We start from the raw sequence: 21,347 nt of genomic DNA, 5'->3' as shown, positions 1-21,347 counted from the left end.
GAGAATCAAAAGACAAGTATACACATCAAACACTAACCGGAAGTGTCTAACCACTATACATGTATACGATCGATTCTAAGCAAAAACAAAAGTAACAGAAAAACAAAGTGGACTTATACATCTCCGTTATCCTTTCGAAAACAAAAACCAGACCTCCATCGTTTGTGGATGCAATACGCATTATGCATACACTATATTGATATTCCGACTATTTACACTGCTGTAGGTCTTATTACATTGGATTAGATTGAAGTAGAATTACACTTTATTGCATTCATAGCTAAGATAACCTTAACGACTGGTTATAGAAAAAAATCCAGCACATATTCAATCAGTCAAAACGGGATCACTATGATGAATACGGAGTGGCCTTCAAATGATTTAGAGTTGCAAATTCATACGTTAAACCTGGAACATAACTGATTTTGAAAGATAAGCCAAATTACGCATTATGCTCTAAACAAAGTATTCAATAATCTTTTTTTTCTCCCAAAGGGCTTGATTTAAATACATTTGTATACGTCTTTAAATCAACAAAACAGATTTGAATACGCAAAACGTACAATAAGAATAAGTACATGTAATATGTGATAACTCGCGATCTCGAATATATAAATCAAGAAAAAGATACTAATCATACGTTTTTTGATTGAGTTAAGTCTGCCAATTGATATTTTATCGTATGTTTTTCTATGTTGTGATGTTATGCTATTGTTTCAGAAAAAGGGAGAAGGTTTGGATCCATTAAAACGTTTAATCCCGCTGCAAATGTTTGCACCTGTCCTAAGTCAGGAATCTGATGTACAGTAGTTGTCGTCTGTTTATGTAATATATACGTGTTTCTCGTTTCTCGTTTTGTTTATATAGATTAGACCGTTGGTGTTCCCGTTTGAATGGTTTTACACTAGTAATTTTGGGGCCCTTCATAGCTTGTTGTTCGGTGTGAGCCAAGGCTCCGCGTTGAAGGCCGTACTTTAATCTATAATGGTTTACTTTTTAAATTGTTATTTGGATGGAGAGTTGTCTCATTGGCACTCACACCACAGCTTCCTATATCTATCTACTAGTATTATAAACAAAGAACGCAATACAAAATTTCGTTTTATCGAGGAAATGATATGGCCGTTATCGTAGAAAGGATATAGCCGTTATCGAGATCTCGGTAAAACAGTAATATTCTATCGTGATCTCGAATTGAAAAACATATTTATTCTATTTTTTATTTGTCCCCTTCCGATTGTGTTATAAATGCATGATAGAAAGTATAGTTTACTCATACAACAGTCGCTAGCACCTGGAGAAAACAATAAAACCAATGAGAAGTCCTAAAAAGGCAATATAATGCCAATTGAACTTACGGAATCCGTTCCAGGTTTTGTAAGTTACGTTACCAAACTTTTCTTTTATAATTATATTCAATTTAACGACTGTACAGTTGGCGACTGTACTTATATGTATATTTGGCCTCGACTATTTTCACAGGAATATGTTGACTATCCATGTTTAATTTTGTATAATATACATAGTGATATGTATATATGAAATAGCCTTTTTCGGCATTTATTATCATTGGTACTTACATTCTGAAGTAACATCACCTTGGGGATACTCTGGCAACGGTGTCTTCAAGTCATATCTCCCATCAAACATAATGATGAACGAACCTCGATTTTGAATGAATAATTGATGGGTCATATCATATGACCTTTGTCCGCCAAAGTCCACTAGATCAGACGGTGCTATCTTTATAACATAACGACCGTTTCTTACTTCTTCCAAAATCTCTTTTTGAACCTCATAAAGATCTAACTTCGAAATATCTGGTATAACATCAGGTGTCTCTTGTGTGTTTGTTTCTACACTTTGATCTATATGTCTTTTCTCTAAAGGTTGAGCTGAGGTGAACGGCTGTATACTTTCCGTTTCAGTAATATCCACATTTTGATATTCTTTTTCATTGCTCGCTTCTATTCTTGCATTTGTTATTTTTCCATAGTTGTCTCTTGGACGAGACAAAGGTCTTTTATGTTGCTCTTTATTTCTTTTGGGCAGAATATTTGGTTGGCCACGTAAAATATTTGAGTAAACTGTATTATCACCAGTACCTATATTTGAAAATAAAATTCATTTTTAAACGATTGGATTATGGCAGATAAAAACAATCTTGAGGTAAATTTTTGAATATGCGTAAATCGTGTATTACGCTTTATTTGAATCGTTAAAGTTCTATTTTTCGTAATATCAACAATTTTGTCTTTTAACTTACCTGTATATCATGTATAAAGATATAGGAAGATGTGGTATGTTTTAATATGCAAATCTGCACATTTTGTTAAATAACTAAACAATGAATACAATTGTGTTCACGTATTTGTACTGTACCTTTTTTTAAAGGTAGCATTTCTTTTGTTTGCAAATTGATGCCGTTTCTGCCAAAATACACCCTCAAGCCATCTGTTGATTTCCACGTTTTGGGTTCTTCCTCACCAATCAGAATGCAGGCCAAAGTGCTTTTACCACAGTTGCAGGCCCCTGACAAAAAAACTCTGTTATCAAAAGATTCATACTCTCCTTTTGATAACATGACCTTGAACTCATTAGATGTATTTATCCATGGAAAATCATCTGAAAAATTAAATGTTACTATAATTATAGAATATCCAAGTATCCCTCATTGTGAAACTGCCAAAGCTTATATAACCAATTAATATCGCTATAAACAAATTTTTAACAATTAACCTTTGAGAGTTTTATGATCTACTGACGGTTATAAAGGCCAAAGAAAATTTGCAATTCAAAAGAATAAAATACCATATAAAAGCTGCATGTTTCCGTCGACTTAAATAAAGTCATAACTGTTATTTGAAATACGCAAAGAGCATGCATAAGCTAGCAGGACTATACTAATAACCAAGCAAATAGCTGGGTTTTTTCCCGGTTTTTATTACATAGTCTATAATTATTGATCTCACTTCCTTTTCTAAGCAAAGCCACCACAATATCCTATTAAAATAACCTAAATGTTTTGGTTGTTTGCTTTGTTCCAACTATGGTCAAGCATCTTTAATCTAAAATCTGTTGAGTCAATCCGTCAATTAACATGGTATGTGGTGAAGGTTGCTGAACCAGTTTCGTTTGTAAATTTGTTTTAGACTTTTAGGGTTGAGCACTGGTAAACAAATAACCCCCTTGTCTCACACATTCGTTAAGAGCATGTCCCAAGTTGAGAGCCTGTGATTAAGTGGTAGTCATTTTGTCGGGTTGTTGTCTCTTTGACATGTTTCCTATTATCATTCTTAATTTTATTTTTATTGGTTGCTGTCTGCCATAAGTATTTCTTAGTTAATAGTTGAAGACTAAATCAGGAATGGGTTTTCTCATTCATTTGTTTTAACCAATTGTTCATGCTGTTGGCTTTTATCATTGTTTATAGCTTGCTATAGAGTATGGGGTGTGCTCCATGGTAAAGGTTGTGTGAAGACTAATTGTCGATAATAGTAGTTAGAAGCATTTTTTTCCGACGTAGTCGGTATAGTTTCGGGGTGTACCCTTTGAACTTAAGAACGCTATGGCAAAAGAATACGGATGCTCGGAAATCCTTTCTGTAATTAGACAAAATGCTGTCATGGTGGCGGATTTGGTTGTGTTTGAAAAAACGTCTCGTTAATTACATCGTGATGGAAAGCAAGTGAAAAACTATAAATATTTGAACTAGATTTTACAAAGATTTATATTTTTATTAAAATATTTTTTTCTCCAATAGCTTCTGCATCCATGACAGCTGTTTATTTGGGACAATTATATAATTTTTAATGTAAACTTTGTTGTACGAACGTACATGACTTTTAGAACGCACCTACGCATGTGAGATTTCCGCGGGGTTTTGGTGAATGTAAACAGAAAGATACGAGGACCGAAAATACTGAACACAAACAGATAAAATTAAATGGTAAATCACTTATTTAAATATAATCGGAATATTCACAAAACAATTTGTAACGTTCTTTTGTTGGTAATTCATTGATTTTTAGATAGTTAGAGCATTGTTGTTCACAAGATGAAGGTAGTGAACGGGCGTTGCCACCAAGGACAAGTTATGTCAAACTATGCAGGTTTTCAGTGCACTGTAATCGCCCTTTATGCACTCATTACCGTATGCTCATGCGATTTTTACACCAGATACTATTGATTACATTGTACAAAATGGTCACCAAATGTATCAGCAGCTAATAACACTATCAAACAGTTACATTCAGATGGCGATTTAACTAAAGAGGTCCTGCATCATTCAGTCATTGTGCTTCTGAACGTTATCGAAATGATAGTTTTAAACATATACTCAATTGTAAATACGTTAGATACATTTTTTAAAGATAGTTCTTGTTATAATTAGATATTTTTGTCGTATTGGCAATTAAACCTGATTTGAGTTTATCTGACAAAAAATCTGTAATTTTTCCTTTATCTACTCTCATTTTATAACTGATACATATCATTGGAAGGATTATACTATCTTAAACTTAATAACAGTATTAGTATATAAAGTATTTTTTTTATTTTTTCACAAGGAACGATTTTAAATACATTTCCTGTTAGGTCCTATTTGTTCCAATATCTTACATTCTTTCTATACTTCTGATATTGCTAATATCTGATGAATTAACTTGAAAAATAACTCTACGTAAAATATTTTTGCGAAAAATAGAACTTTTCATTGCAGTTGTTTTCCCTTTTCATCAAAGCCAATATGAAAGAACAGTGATCAATTTTGCAGGACAAGGCAGATATTGATCAACAAATAAATTACAAATATGAAGAGATCCTCGAACATTTATGGAGTCCTTTAAGTGCCACGTAAATATAAAAGATAGAGTTGTCGGATTTTTTTACACAATATTGAACAGGTCAGGACCACTGCCTTATATGGAAATGCATAAATTAGCATACTTATGTTCTCGCACATGTAATTGTTTATTTACATGTGACGCAATTTATTTTTACCTAGGTTTTTGACCAATCCACTAAATGAGTCACAATGCATGATGGACTACTACGTGTTTACAATCAACCAAGAACACGTGTTATTTACTGCAATACAACACATTTTTTCGTGCAAAGCGGGATTCACAATTTCGCTTAGTTTTTCATTTTGTGCATCCTCATTTATAGTTCGTGATATAAAGTATTACTTCCATGCTCAGATTAAATAAGAGTTGTTTCTATGCGAAGAAAAAAGGATTTGAATTACCCGATATATAGCCATTAACATGTTTGATGATGGCACCGAGATTTCATGTATTTGTCAACCAGACAGCAACGAAACAAAAGAAAAAAAACATAATAACCCACGAGACAAACTAACTGGTGTAAAATAAGCCGTCGATAACAGCCGGTGCTGACTGATATTCACGAGTACAGCAATTTTCGTATAGATAATCTAAGGCAAATGTGTGATCCTTGAATTTTGTGTTAGTAAAAAAGGCGAAGAAATATTTACATACATGGCAGTGTTAACAAAATCTATAAGGATTTATTTCTGTCACATTTCAGTATATGGGACTTCCAAACTGTTCCCTTTGTTTTGAAGCTAGTGAAGTCAGCAATGTAGTTTCAGTTTGTTCGTTTTTTAACAGCTCGGACTTTTGCCAAACTGAATAAATCATTACATCTGATTTCTTATACCTGCAAAGTAAAACTTTGGTTGGCTTGCTTGCTTTGTTTGTATAGTTGTTTATAAAAGCTTTGACAAATAAGATTGACATCTTTAAACAATTTATATGTAGGCATAGTTTAACTTGTATATTTTATATTTTGTACAATATACCAACAAAGCAAGCAAGCTAACCAAAGTTTTGCTCTACGTGCATTAGGAAATAAGCTGTAATGATGTTATCCATACATGTATGTATGTGCGACAAGATGGAAAATTGCAGCGTTGGATCTATAATAAAAAAAAAAAAGATGTGGTATGAATACAGCTGTCCACAAGAGAACAAAATGACACAGAAATTAACATTTATAGATCACCGTACGGCCTTCAACAATGAGCAAAGCACATACCGCATAGTCAGCTATAAAAGGCCTCGATACGACAATGTAAAACATTTCAAACGAGAAAACTCACGGCCTTAATTATATTAAAACAAAATGAACGAAAAATAAATATGTAACTCATAAACAAACGGCAACCACTGAAATACAGGCTCCTATACAATATATATTTTTTTATTTGATAGATTTCTTCTACTTTTATATATTTAATTGGGCCGGGATTTTTTTTTTATTGTTTTACACAAGTAATTTTGGGGTCATTTAAAGCTTACTTTTTGGCATTGAACCTATGACTTCTTACTTTACTGAATTATGTCTTTGTTGAAAAAATGGCTCATTTGGCACTCATACCTCACCTTCTTATTTCTATATACAAAGCACGTTTTAGAAAAAAAAATCATAGGTAATATGGCACCCACTATGATCCAGACTTTTAATATTGGAGATATTTTACATATGTCAACAGGACAGCAGCCGAACGATAAAAAATCTCTGAGGTATATTTTGTGATAAAATTAGCAACAAACGGAGATTATCGATGGATGATATGTATACCGTACCCGCTACATGAGGGCGGGGTTCCGGGGGGATTGATCCCCTTTTTTTGGACGATCAGTCACGCGGCATTTGGATGGGAACTTGTAGTACGAACCCCCTCCCCTTTTGTCCAGGGTTAGGACCCCCTTTTTAAATGGCTGGATCCACCCCTGCCGCTTTCATAACACTTATTTTTAGCATACTGAATATTATGATGTTCTTACTTTTAGTTCAGGTCCAAATAAAATTTTTACACATTCAGTAAAGAAAGAAGTGTTTCAATGAAAGTTTTCGTGTTTTTCTAGGCAGAAATTATTTTGGAATGACATTATACCGGTTTAAAAGAGCTCATATGATTTTCTTACTGGACAGTGGTCACTTCATTGGATATTTCACTGTTTCATGTCGTGAAATTAATGCTGGTTTAATTCATAACAATGCACAAAACCGGTTCAACTACTTTTGCAAGGCGAAAAAGAAAGTCGAATCGTGAAGCCAGCATACAATATTTTTTTAATCTGAGCATGCAAATTGAAGATTACGTTATATATTTTACATTAAATATATTTGCAGAATAAAAACATTGGCAATGAGAGTGTCAGACAATATATTAGTTGACCTTTTTCCCACTAATTCCACGTGCTTTAAGTAGTAGTTTACTCGTAGTAGCCCACAATGCATTGCAGTTCATTGCGTCGATTGGTCAGTTTTTCAAGGCCGTATTGGCCTTGTGTTTTGGAAATTACTATGCAAATATATTCTGACGTCAGAAAATCTAGAGTTCTCGACCTGTTGAAGCTTGGTACTGTCTGGATAATTGTGATAAAAAAATTTTTGGACATAATGAAGGTTTATAACATGAAATAAATGTGGTGAAAGGTCTTTAAAATTTGAAATGGGTCAAAATATTTTATTAATTTCAACTACAGATTTCTTGCTATTGCGCAATACTGTGCAATTGAAGATTTTTTGCTATTGCGCAATACTGTAGAATAGTATAATGTTTGCTATTGCGCAATACTGTGCATTCGGATAATTCTAGCTATAATAATTGCGCAATACTGTGTAAAACATAATCACTATATTCCGAGTGTTTACAAGGAAAGTTAAAGATCTTAGTAATAATAGTTCTTGAACAATTTAGAGGTCTTTCCTTTTCGTGATGTAAGATACATGTTTCAATAGGAGATGTTTGCATTAAAGGTTCTGAAACACACATACAGCAGTTGAAATATGCCAAAAAAATAACAATTTCTCTATTTATGACATGACCTTTAAAACCATGGGTCTATGATAGTTAAAGCTATTTTTTTCTAAGTCTGACACTAAACATTTTTCACTATTTACTATTTGTTGAAGTATATTTTTTATATCCTATAACAAGTTGTAAGGTCAAAGTTCAATTTAAACCTTAAAAACCTTAAAAAAAACTTTAAATAAGGTCAAAACACAAAATTTGCTATCTCGGACATGACCTTGACCTTTGACCGTTTGAACTTTGTCATGTCTTTAATCCCCAATGTCATTGCTGAAAACCCCATGGGTTATATAGTAAAAGCTGCTGTGACTTTTCAAAACCTTAAAACAGGGGTTATGTCCTTTACAGAAAGGTACAATCTCTTCGGTCAGATGTAACAAAGTTGTGCATTAATGCCCAGAACATTTTCCACTATTCAACACTTCTGTAAGTATCACGGTTGCTGATGTTTTCCCATAACTAGGTATAAGATCAAAGGCCAAGGTCAACATACACATTTAATTCAGGTATGGAAAATTTAAGCAAAAGTTGACAATGTATCTGAACACATGGCAATAAACCAAAACAGCATGCTTTCTGAAAATGTACAACATTTTGTCTCCAAACACATTTTAGTTATGCATAATGAATCAAAAGAATGTTCAATTAGAATGTCGAGACTTACCACATACGATTTTTAACTAGATTTAAGTTGTTCGTGAGAATCAATAAGACGTATAATGATTCAATGAATAAACGACTGAAGAAATCGATAGCTTCTCCCCAATCGAACAAACCGCCAACAATAGTAGTAGAACCCCCTACTAGATTAGAAATGCTTATAATCCAATTATCTACAAACTTAAACACAGTGAGTGAAAAGCTAGAAAAGAGAATAGATGAGCTTGAAACAAATTTTGAACAAAAGATTACCGAAAAAATATCAGAAAAGGTTTCAATAATGATTGATGAAAAGCTAAAACAGAATATAGATACAGTTAGAGAAGAAGTAAAATCTGATATTTTAGGTATGCAAAATAAAATAGATGAGTTAGAAAAAACTGTTAAAACAAAAACTATAGGTGAGAAAAGTGAAAGCAGAAATAAGATAGTCATCAAGAACTTGAATTTTGACGAGAGAGAGAAAGAAAATGAAGATATTACTAAGAAAAAAGTGCAAGCCTTATTGAAAGACGGTCTTACTCTTTCTGACATTACACTTAAGTCGGTTTGTAGAAAAGAAAGTAGAGGTTCCTATCCGGGTGTTGTTATAGTAGAAATAGATAATTTTGACAATAAATCGAAAATTATGAAAAACAAGCGGAAGTTGAGGGCAAACAGGGCTTATGAAAATGTCTACATAAATAATGACCAGCCTGCTGAATCACGAAACATACAAGCCAGTATTAGAACTGTATTGAAAGAACTAGGTAAAGATAAAGACTACAAATTCGTCGGAACCCGTTTAGTTAAAAATAGATAAGAATCGTTGCGGCTTGGAGTATGGAATGTAAGGGGTTGGTCGCTTAAAAGTAACGATAATTCTCAATTTCGCAAACAAGTACTTGAATACACAAATTGTGACATTTTAGCCTTAACCGAAACATTTCTACGAAAAGACGAAAAGTTGAACATTCCGGGGTTTACTTTCTTTGGCAACAATCGGAAAACTATAAACAGAAATGCTAATAGAGGATCAGGTGGCGTTGGCGATTTTAGTGAAGGACGAAATTTACAATAGCTACACTTTCGAAACTTTGGACTCTGAAGTTGACGGAATTTTATGGATTAAAATGAGAACTAAAACAGATTTTTTAAGTTTATGCATTGCAATATGTTACCTACCCCCAGCCGAGTCGTGCAGAGCGCTGGACCATCATGTATTTTTTCAAACTTTATTAGAACAAGTGTATACATACCAAAACATGGGAAGAATTGTTATTTGTGGCGACTTCAACTCTCGAGTAGGGCGAAATTTAGATTATATCGAAGGTGTTGATAACATTAAACCCCGAAGTGTGGTAGACTTTACAGAAAATCATCAAGGTGATGCTTTTATAAATTTTCTTAGTGACGCTAATTTTGCGATGTTAAATGGTCGCTTTGGTGACAATGATTTTACATATATTTCACCGACTTGACGTTCAGTGGTCGATTATGTCTGCGTTCCATATGAAGATATGGAATGTATTTTAGATTTTAAAATAATGCCGATGTTCAACATAATTAACGAACTAAATGTCATGCCTGATAGGATCCAAGATCATTCTTTAATGTATTGTGACATTTTATTGCCGAAGGCAGTTAGCAATGCGAGTTATTGTGATCGTAATACAACAGGATTAAAACGAAAATTTAAAGTGTCTGCATTGACGAGTATAATAACTCAATTGATCAACGATACTATTAGCAATATAGAAAATTCAATTCAAATAAATGAAAACATTCAAATGGCCTATGACCAGTTCCAATCTTTGATAAAAAGCGAAATGGAAAATAAATTACCTGTGTATGAAACAGATTATAACAGAAGTAATAAGCGTAAAAAGTCTATGTTAAAACCGTATTGGAACGATATTCTGCGTGACAAATGGAATAAAGTATGTATGTCTGAAAAAAAATGGTTAAAACATTCCGGTTCAAACAGTGAAAAGCGCAAATTAAAAGATTTTTATTGTACAGAACGAAAAACAATTTGATCGAATGAACCGTAAATTTAAAAGACGATATCAGAATAACGAACGACAAAAACTAGAAGATAAACTCTATTCAAGTAACCAACGTGATTTCTGGCGATCAATCGGAGTAGTAGGAATATGCAACGAACGGAAATCTTGTATACCTAGCGCTGTTGTAAATGAAGATGGAACTATAGAAACGGACAAAGTTAACGTTTTAGATCGATGGAAGGAAGATTTTAGACAACTATTTAACTCCGATGAAAACAACGAAGAAACGATTCCACAATCAACGGAAAGTCAAAATGTCAATCGGGATATAACGGAATTAAATGAACCGATCACTAGAGAGGAAGTGATAACGGCCGTAACCAGAGCAAAGGTCCGAAAAGCTACAGGTATTGATGATATTCCCGCGGAAGTACTTAAAAATGACACAGCAATAGAACTATTGTACCAAATAATAAGTGGATGCTTTCAGCTCGGAAAAGTCACATTAGAATGGACAAGGGGAATAATTAATCCAATATTGAAACCGAACGCAGACGATGAACGTAAACCACTTAACTACCGTGGAATAACATTGATATCCGTGCCATCTAAAATATACTGTATTATTCTCAATCAACGTCTTAGTAAGTGGCTAGAAGATAACGATCATTTATGCGAAAAAACAAAATCGCTTCCGCAAGGGTAGGAGTTGTGAAGAACACATCCAAGCGTTATTCCTGACTTTGAACGATAGAAAAATATCTCGACTGTCCACACATGTATCCTTTATCGACATGCGAAAAGCGTTTGATACCGTAAATAGAACACTACTATGGCACAAACTACAAGCCTTGGGAATACACGGAAGCTTTCTTAAAGCGATACAGTCACTTTACACTGACGTCAAATGCACTGTCTGATTAAATGATGACTTAACCCCTTGGTTTAACGATGTATTCTGTCACCAACTCTTTTTTCCGTTTATATAAACGACTTAGCAGAACAGATCAACGCGCTGAACTGTGGTGTACGTATAGACGATACTATGTTGAGCATTTTATTATATGCTGATGATATAGCACTGATAGCACCGGAGGAAGACAGTCTGCAGCAAATGCTGAACGTTGTTACGGAATGGTGTGAACATGGAAACTCTCCGTTAATGCAGATAAAACAAAAGTTGTTCATTTTCGTCCTCAATCGATAGCGATATCCGAGTATAGTTTTGAATGTAATGGACACAACATAATGAAAATAGATTCATACAAGTATCTTGGAATATGGTTAGACGAGCATCTAACATTTCGGAAGAACGCGAGAGAACTGTCAAAATCAGCCAGTATAGCATTAGGTGCATTGTGCGGTAAAGTTGTGGCTGCTGGTGGAATGACACATGGCTTTTATACGAAGCTTTATTCAACAGTTGTTGAGCCGATACTTTTGTATGGAAGTGGAATATGGGGAACAAAGACTTTCAGTGAAATAACATCTGTACAGAACCGTGCGTGTAAATATTTTCTATCCGTCGGTAAAATAAAAACACTTCAAATCTATCCTCTCGAGGGGATATGGGTTGGACATCTTGTGAAACCAAACAGAGGAAGTCCTGCACACGTCTATTGTGCAAGTTATATAGATTGGACGAAACGAGAATGTTGAGCAAAATTTGGAAATATTCGGCCCGTCGACGCAAAGGATGGACATTCATGGTAAACAAACTGATAGACAAGATTGATATGGACTTATTGGTACAAGACACTACGCTATCTACTAAATTAGTGATGAAAATTGCAAATGAAAAACTCTTAGAATTAGACAATCAGGAGTGGAAAACAGATTTATTCAATGACAAAGCCAACGAGATAAACGGCAATAAACTGCGCACATACAGACTCTACAAAAACAATGTATCTGTGGAACCATATGTTCGGCAAAATTTACCGAAATCGCAAAGAAGACTTATGGCTATGTTCCGCGCGGGCTCGCTACCATTAGCGCTTGAAAGACGACGTTACTCCAGGCCGCCAGTACCAGTTAAAAATAGACTTTGTCAATTCTGTAATTTAAGAGAAGTTGAAACCGACAAACATTTTCTAATGAAATGTGACTTGTACAGTGATTTAAGATATGACATTTTTTATGAAGCTTCAAAACATATTGTTAACTTTCAAAATATTAGTATGGACGAAAAATTTATTGTAATAATGAATTGTGATACGATTCAAAAACTATTATGTAAACAACTGCATAAATTTTTCACTCGAAGGAAACTGTATGTAGATATCTGATCGAAACTTTTGTAAACAACTTTTATCGAAGAACTTTTATTCAAAAGTAAACAACATATTTTTATTAACTTATTGATCTTGTTTAGTATTTAAATTACTTGTCTATGAATTTTTATCATGAAAATACTCTGTCAATCACATATTTTGAATATTTTACTTGTTTTTTTTGTTTTTTTTAATTTTTATTCTAAACCTGAAAGTTTTTTTTTACCCAGTATTTTAAAAAGAATATTGATGAAACAATTCAATGAAATGAAAATGGTTATTAGTATACATGTTTATAACTTTGTAATATATTTTTACAGTGTCTCATAAGTCAATTTGTTTGGCTGGGTGTTGATTATTTTAAATATTGTATATGTTTTACTGTATATTGTTCAGATGTTAATCAAAACGTGACACTTTACTAAAAATAATTTTTTATTCGTATAAATTAATCAGGACAATTGATCAACCAGCTTTAGGGAAAACGGTACTATTTATTCTGCCATAGGCGACAATATTAACATTTTCTAATTTTTTTCACTTTTTATGATAAAAACCTGACGATAAAACAGTTATATGTGGTCTTAGTACTTTATTATTCTCTGTTAGATATTAAAGCAAAAAAGCAGTATGACCTGACCAACTTCCAACGGAGCTTGTTTATGTTATCCATGCCCACCGTCATTTTGCACCAAATTTATGAAATTTTGGTAAGTCTTTTCGAATAGTTCTCTAGGAAATATTTCAAAATGTTTCAAAATTTATATTGCAGAAATACACACTGCAGCTATTCATAGATAAATAAAAAATATAGTGTACCATAACATCTAATCACAGCGCTCCTAATTTGACTTCCTTCACCTGCCTTGGGTACACAAAAGGCCAACATAATGCTAGGAAAATGTTATACTACTGTTTTCCCTTTAACAGTTTTCAACAAAAAGGTTTTAATCTTTAGAAACAGAACCGGACAAAACTGTACACTTTCCGTTATCATTAGACAAATATATTTTGCAAAATGTAATTTTAACCATGAATTGTAAAACCAACAAACTATCTATAAATATGAATTCAATGAATAAATTCCCTGGTTATCCAGTGACTTATACACGGGGATACTCTGCCAACTGCTGTAGGTCGAGTAATTTGGCATAACAGAAAAGAAAAGTGTAATAAAGATATTATTTTAAGAAAGAAAAATAAAGAAAACAAAATTAACCTAGACGATTTTTTCAAAGTCACAAGAATTGATCATGATTGGTGAATATCCTAGGTGTCTACGACTGACGGTTTCTGAGTTTTGGTGGCCAACATACTGTGGTTTATTTTCAGAGGGCCATAACCTTACCAATGAGTCGTTGAATCTTTGATTAATTGTTCGATTGATTGATATGTTATTTTTTTATTTAATTGATTGATTGATTCACTGATTGTTTGATTGATTGGTTGGGGTTGGTTGGTTAGTTGATTGATTGATTGATTGATTGATTGATTGATTGATTGATTGATTGACTAACTAATTAAACACGTGAAAAGGGTCTCTTGAAAGCCAACATAAAACAAATGAGATCTTGGACCCCGTATTAAACACATCGGACCGACACATGCATGCAATGGTTGGTTTATTGATTGATTGTTTGGCTGGTTGATTAAACAGACGAGACCTAGTTTCTAGGAAAACAAAATTCGATGTGGAACAGAAAAAAGCGGTGTGGCATACACTGTTGATATTTTTTCTGTCCTTGATCCTGATTTTGATAAAGAAAATCATTGAGATTACCAAAGCCGTTATCAAAATCAGAATAAAGACTATTCCTTTGTTACGGTCTAACTTATGTAAACGAAAGCATCAAAATTAAACATCTGTCATTTATATAAGGTTTGTCAAATTAATTTCATTTTTGTAGGACCAGTTGAAATGGAGCCGGACCAGTAGAGTTTTCAATCCACTGGTCCGGCTGGCCAGTACACAAAAAAGCTTAAATTAGACCCGTACTAGGGTGACCACCTGCAGGCGCCCATGATATGCTTAAGTGCAGATCTATGGTGATGTGACCTGGAGGCACCTATTTCAGTCTATAGAACAGATATGTTAACAGTGTGACCACCTGCAGTGACCCATGATAGGCTTTAGTGCAAATCTATGGTGATGTGACCTGCAGGCGCCCATGATAGGCTTTAGTGCAGATATATGGGGATATTACCTGCAGGCACCTATTCCAGTCTATAGTACAGATATATAAGCAGTGTGACCACCTGCAGTGACCCCTGACTTTCGTGCAGATCTATGGCAATATTAAATAAAGCGACTCTAGTTTTAAACGCATCATCGTTCATGAGTTTATATGGATTTCATTTATATCAAATTCATAAGGGGAAATAACTCTCATATGGAGTCTCCGGAAAACTTCAGTCCAGATTAAATAAAACATCCTGAGGATATAACTAACGATTTGGTCAAATAAATTTGTCGTAATCTTAAACAGTTGGAAAGTTTTAGAAATAACAAGAAAAACAGTGTTCGGGGAGATAACTCTTGCACAGAAAAGTAGTTTTTTTTTACGCAGTGCAAGACTGTTAATAGCATATAAACTGTTCGATATCATATTCCAAAGCGACAGCTTGCGTAATAACAAAACAGCGAAGGAACAAAATTTGGCAGATTGTTTTTTAGAACAAAAGCAATAGGTCTTTCCACGGAAAATAGAAAACCCTAATAATCAGACAATATACGGTAAAGTCTCTCTTTGGAAAAGGAAAGAAATTCAATTCTTTATGAATAATTGGAAAGTCTTTCCTTCCAAATTATAGAGTTAAGGATTTCGTTTCCACAAATTAGGGGTGCATCTCTTTCTTACACAAACGATGCAAACGGCTAAGCGATCACATGTTTTGATAATTTCTTTCTAATTCACATACGTTTGCAAAGTCTACATAAACTTTGTCAAAGTATGACCTCGCTAAAAATGCGTCTACAGTTCGTCGTTCGTCGTTTGTTAGAATAAACGCTACATTTGTTTCTAACTTCACCTTCAATAAACGACGTAAGTTCTACGTTTGTTAAAAATTGTGTTTACCAACAACATGTGCATGCATTATTGAAAGTTCAAACAGGATCAGAAAACACTGACTAAACGATGTATTAATTTCTACTTTTGTAGCGTTAGGAAACAACAAACACCATACAACGCTTGTTTGAGCAAATATACAAAATTTCGACCTCATTTTACTCAAAAAGTAGCACATGAAGGTATATTTTTATTACATATTTGATTTAATCAAGTAAAAAATAGCCTATCTGCAAATTTTCATGAACTTGTAAATACAGGATCAAAACTGTATCGTATGCCCTCAAGTTTGGTATTGCATCATATATTTGATGATTAATTGTGGCCTTTGTGAACTTTGAAATTGTCCCAATTCTGTTTCTATAATGTTGTCCTTCAACTGTAGATCATTTATCATTTATCATTTAAGATTTGAGATATCTATTGTCGTTTTAGAGATAATGCAGTTTGAAGTTTTGCGAGCGGAGGCATGTATTTCTGAATCAACAAGAGCTTACAACTTAAAATGTTTTAGAAATTGAAGAGGTTAACATAGTTTGACCAGATACCCAAAACAGTCCATGGAAAAAAAACCGCCAAAAATTCAATTTGAAATTTTCAAGTTTTGCATTGACTTTGTAAGTTTCATAACTTCTATTTATATAGTTATTGCGAACCCTATGATAGTTTCCATAGATTCACCTGCAAGTTACCAGTCGATTTAAACTTTTGTAAGTTCTATTGTCCCATCTAACAAATACAACAGGTATTGTTCTCTGATTAGTATATTCACCAGGACCTTTAAATTTCTTCTGAACAAAAAAATATCTTCTTTTTATTGAAATTCTTCTTTAAACTCACATAAACTGTATGCAATATTGTATTTATTCAAAATATCATTAATATATTTCCAATCTGTTCAATATAAAATCTGGTTTAATAATAAAAAGTTTATTTCAGACACATTTTTTAGTATTTTCCAATGAATTTGCATGTTTTTGTTGTTGTTCATTTATAGACTTATGTTTATGAAGAACTTAATTTAAAAATAATAATATTTAAGTTTTAATTTATCAAACACACTAAAATATTAATATTTGATCAAAAATCAACTTTTAATTTTTGAATCAATATTAATATTGAACACATCAAAAACGAGTTATTGGTATTGAATAAATACAACACCACATGCAGTTTTGTGAGTCCTCACTTAGTATTGGTATACGTATTTTTCATTATTGACATTTCAATTTTTTGTTCAGGTAAATTAATCTTTCTCTTAGAAGAAATTTAAAGGTCCCAGTGAATAAACTACAGAGAACAAAACCTGTTGAACTTGTTAGATGGGACAATAGAACTGCCAAAAGTTTAAATCGACAGATGACTTGCAGGTGAATCTATGAAAACTATTATAGGGATCGCAATAATATATCATTTTTTGTACTTTGTCAAATGGGGTTATCTGATATATCAAATTGAAGGTCTTAATAAACTCTACTTAAAAATGAAAATTTTCATCCCAGGGGGACAGGTTGGGTCATTTAGTGCAAACATTCAAATTTCTCAGATGGTAAGGTTGTCGCATATCAAATGAAAGAACATAAAGCGTACACTTCAATTTTCAAATTGACGTCTCCAAAAAATGGGTTGGATGGGGTTATTGAGTGCCAAAAAAATATTCTTTTAAGATAGGGTTGGTGTACATCAAATGAAAGGTCATGATGTGTACATTTGAAATAGCAAATTCCTGACCACCAAAAATTAGTTGGATAGGGTTATCAAGTGCAAAACACAAATTTTCTAGAACATGGTGTTGTCAAAGGAAATCACCAAGTCTATGTTACATATATCATACTTTCAATCCCGAAAATGTAGGCAAATGAGGTCATTACATGCTAAAAGAGAAAAGTTTGAGAAGGTATGCTTGTCGTATATCAAACGAAAGGTCGTACAAAGTACATTACGAAAACATCACGTTTACAAGAAAGACATTTCAATTGTTTTACAAACAGTTGAGATACTAGTTCAACATACCTTTCTTCAACTCTATTCTTTCATATAATTTTTCATCTTTGTTTTCGTGTAATGTAATGTTTACGGTATCACAGTCATCATGTCTACCACGAGCATTATCTGTGAGAAAGTTAACTATATCTTTGTAATCATTTGATGCAGCCAAAGCCAATGCTGTGTTTCCGTCCCTGTCGATGATGTTAACGTCAACAGCTCTCTCAATAAGTAACTTTACTATAGACAGATGTCCGTTATCACAAGCTTTCATCAGAGGTGTTTTTCCATAAATGTTAGGTTTATTTATATTACAACCTTTATCTATTAATATGTTTACTATATCAATGCTACCACCAAAACACGACCAGGTAAATATCGAGTTACCCTCGTTGTCGGTATTGTTGATATCCACATCTCTTTGTATGAGACAGTTCACTATTGACAGATGTCCGTTATCACAAGCTTCCATCAGAGGTGTTTTACCATAAATGTTAGGTTTATGTATATCACAATGTTTAGCTATTAGTAATTTTACTATATCAATGTTACCACCAGCGCAGGCCCAGGAAAACGGCGTGTTATATTTCATGTCGGTAATGTTAATGTTAACACCCTTTTCTATAAGACAGTTTACTATTGACAGATGTCCTTTATCACAAGCGTCCATCAGAGGTGTTTTTCCATAATTGTTAGATTTATGTATATTGCAACCTTTATCTATTAGTAAATGTACTATATGAATGTTACCACCAAAACAGGCCCAAGAAAATGGTGTGTTTCCAGTCTTGTCGGTAATGTTAATGTTAGCACCCTTATCTAGGAGACGGTTAACTATTGACAGATGTCCTATACTACAAGCGTCCATCAGAGGTGTTTTTCCATAATTGTTAGGTTTATGTATATTGCAACCTTTATCTATCAATATGTTTACTATATCAATGTTACCACCATAACATGACCACGAAAAAAGAGTATCTCCTTGTTTGTCGGTAATATAAATATCAGCACCTCTGTTAATAAGATGCCTTACTACTGACAAATGTCTTTGTTCACATGCCCACAAAAGGGGTGTACGTCCATAAATGTTAGGTTTATGTATATCTAAGCCGCGACGTATCAATAAATTTACAATTTCAATTTTACCACCGTTACAAGCCCATGCAATTGCAGTGTCTCCTTCCTTGTCGGTAATGTGTATGTCAGCACCCTTTTCGATAAGACGTTTAACTATTGATATATATCCTTTATCACAAGCGTGCATTAGAGGTGTTATTCTATCATTGTTCTGTTTATCTTTTTCAGAACCGTTTTTTAACAATAAGTTAACTAGATCGATGTAACCACCGTCACAGGACCAATACAATGGTGTATTTCCGTCATTGTCAGCGATATTAATGTCGGCACCTTTCATTATTAGAGTTTTTGCCAGATCTGTTTTACCTTCGATGCAGGCAACTATAAGAGGAGTACGGCTATGTCCATCACTTTTTTCTACACTTGAAAGGGGTTTAAACATTGCTATGTTTCTGTTAATTCTGTGTCCAATTACCTTATCTTTTTTTACAGAACATACATTTTTGCTCAATTGGCATCCAACTATACCTGCAAAGATATCAGAGAGTTAGGTTTATATTATATGCCTTTTCTGTACTGTACTGTATAACAAATACTTTCTTCATCCAGATAGCAATATTGTTAAAATTTTACTTATGAAGAACGTACAACCTAATGTGTGAAAAACACATAAGAAAATTCGTAAAGAAATTACATAAGATAGAAAAAATTAGCCAAGTCTCAGTAAAAGGAAAGTAAAAAGTCGAAATTTAGACATTCAATTTGGATTATGTATAGCAAAACCAAACTTTAAATAATGATTTTGTCAAACGGAAAATACCACTATTGAGATGGAAACAACGATATTAAAACTGCTGAACATTTCTTCTTTCAATATTTTAACATTAAATCATTGATTGAACTAATTGTCAGACATTTACGACAGTGTTATGTGTAAATAACGGGGAACTTAAACTTGTCGAAAACGTTTTTTTATTAAGTTGAAGACGAATTTCATCTTTTAATTAAAATAAAATAAATCAAACAAATTATATTATTGGAGACAACCCTCTACTTATAAATTGATACAATTTTTATCTGTACGAAATATTATAGCACTAAAAAATCTTTGTAAACACTTAAATTAGCTGGAAACTACGCTGCTAACTCTTGACAATTTTATGAATTTTATACTAGATACGTTATACTAAAAATTGTATTGTTTAAGAGTGATTTAATGTGTTTTTATTAAATGCAGTTAAAATTTTATTATTATATGTCTGTTTATGTTATAAGATGCATGTTTAATTAATATTTCAAAAGTCATACACATTACATATAAGGGTTCATTATCATTTGTCCAAAATTATAGGTAGTACAGGTAAAACAAATTTGATAGATGAGATCAAATGTAATCAAGAACAAAGGCTTTTTCAATTAGAGTTTTGGTTGAATGACAGGTGAAAAATAAGACTGAAAATTATACCCGGATTAAATTTAATGTAGTATTATTTAGCATAGCATCTTGAACTGTGCAAACTGACATTTTATTTTTTAGTTAATGTAATGTAAATCATTTGAAAGTTTTTTCAAGTTTTTTAACCGTTTATTAAAATGCGAATTTGATAGAAAAATATCAGTCGCACTTTTATTCATGGATTTGTCAATGCGATGGAGCTTTTTTTATGCCCCGCATGTCCAACGTACAATAGTAGAGGCTCTGTGCTTCTGTCTGTTCGTCCGTTCGTCAATCTGTTTGTCAATCCGTCTGTCTGTCCCGCTACAGGTTTAAGTTTTTGGTCGATGTAGTTTTAAGGCAGTTAAGCTGCCTTATGCGAGCACCCTGGATTTTTGTTCTTCCCAATAAATGATGAAATACGTGCCATTGTTATTATCTAGCTGGCTACTATATTATTTATAACTAATTGGACAGATTTTTCATACTTTTCATTCTCTGGACTACAAAAAATATGACCAGAAAAACCTTAAATGATCGTTGATTTTCCCAAAAGTTTTGAAGTTGCACATAGTAAGTAGAGCACATTAGAAATCCTTATGTAATTAATTCTCCCCTGAGCTTTTGTCTAATATGTCAAAGAACAAATGTATGAAACAAGTCGGCAAGTAGAGGTGCACAGTTTGTTCCCATTGGAATGTCGACAGTATGTTGAAAAACACGTCCTCAAAACGTAACAAATATGTTGTCAATCAAGAAATCAAGCATCTTGATAATATAAGTTTCAGAGAATTTTTTGTTTGAATCAGAGTGATTCTTTACAAAGTATGAATGAATGAATGAATGAATGTTTATCGTTAACTGAAATAAAATAACAAACACGAAAACATTCGTTTGGATGATAACAAGAGTTTTTGTAGTTTATTTTCTATCAGATATCAAATTTCATGGATTACATGTTTTCGCGTTAGCCAACAAATAAATGCATGCGCCAGGCCTAATCAAAGACACAAA

At 33.1% G+C, this 21,347-nt stretch overlaps 2 protein-coding genes across 2 annotated transcripts; one reads left to right on the top strand and one right to left on the bottom strand.

Annotated features, from left to right (window-relative positions):
- The first annotated feature begins 10,528 nt into the window (after positions 1-10,528).
- On the top strand, positions 10,529-11,200 carry LOC134726642 (uncharacterized). Its single transcript, XM_063591053.1, has one exon. The coding sequence runs from the start codon at positions 10,529-10,531 to the stop codon at positions 11,198-11,200; it is 672 nt and encodes a 223-aa protein (XP_063447123.1).
- A 6,634-nt stretch (positions 11,201-17,834) lies between these two features.
- On the bottom strand, positions 17,835-19,340 carry LOC134726641 (ankyrin repeat domain-containing protein 17-like). Its single transcript, XM_063591052.1, has one exon. The coding sequence runs from the start codon at positions 19,338-19,340 to the stop codon at positions 17,835-17,837; it is 1,506 nt and encodes a 501-aa protein (XP_063447122.1).
- Between the last annotated feature and the right edge of the window lie 2,007 nt (positions 19,341-21,347).

Source organism: Mytilus trossulus, chromosome 7 (assembly GCF_036588685.1).
Source record: "Mytilus trossulus isolate FHL-02 chromosome 7, PNRI_Mtr1.1.1.hap1, whole genome shotgun sequence".
Lineage (NCBI taxonomy): Eukaryota > Metazoa > Mollusca > Bivalvia > Mytilida > Mytilidae > Mytilus > Mytilus trossulus.
The sequence above is the reverse complement of the archived record's forward strand: the minus strand, read 5'-3'. Positions and strand labels throughout refer to the sequence as shown.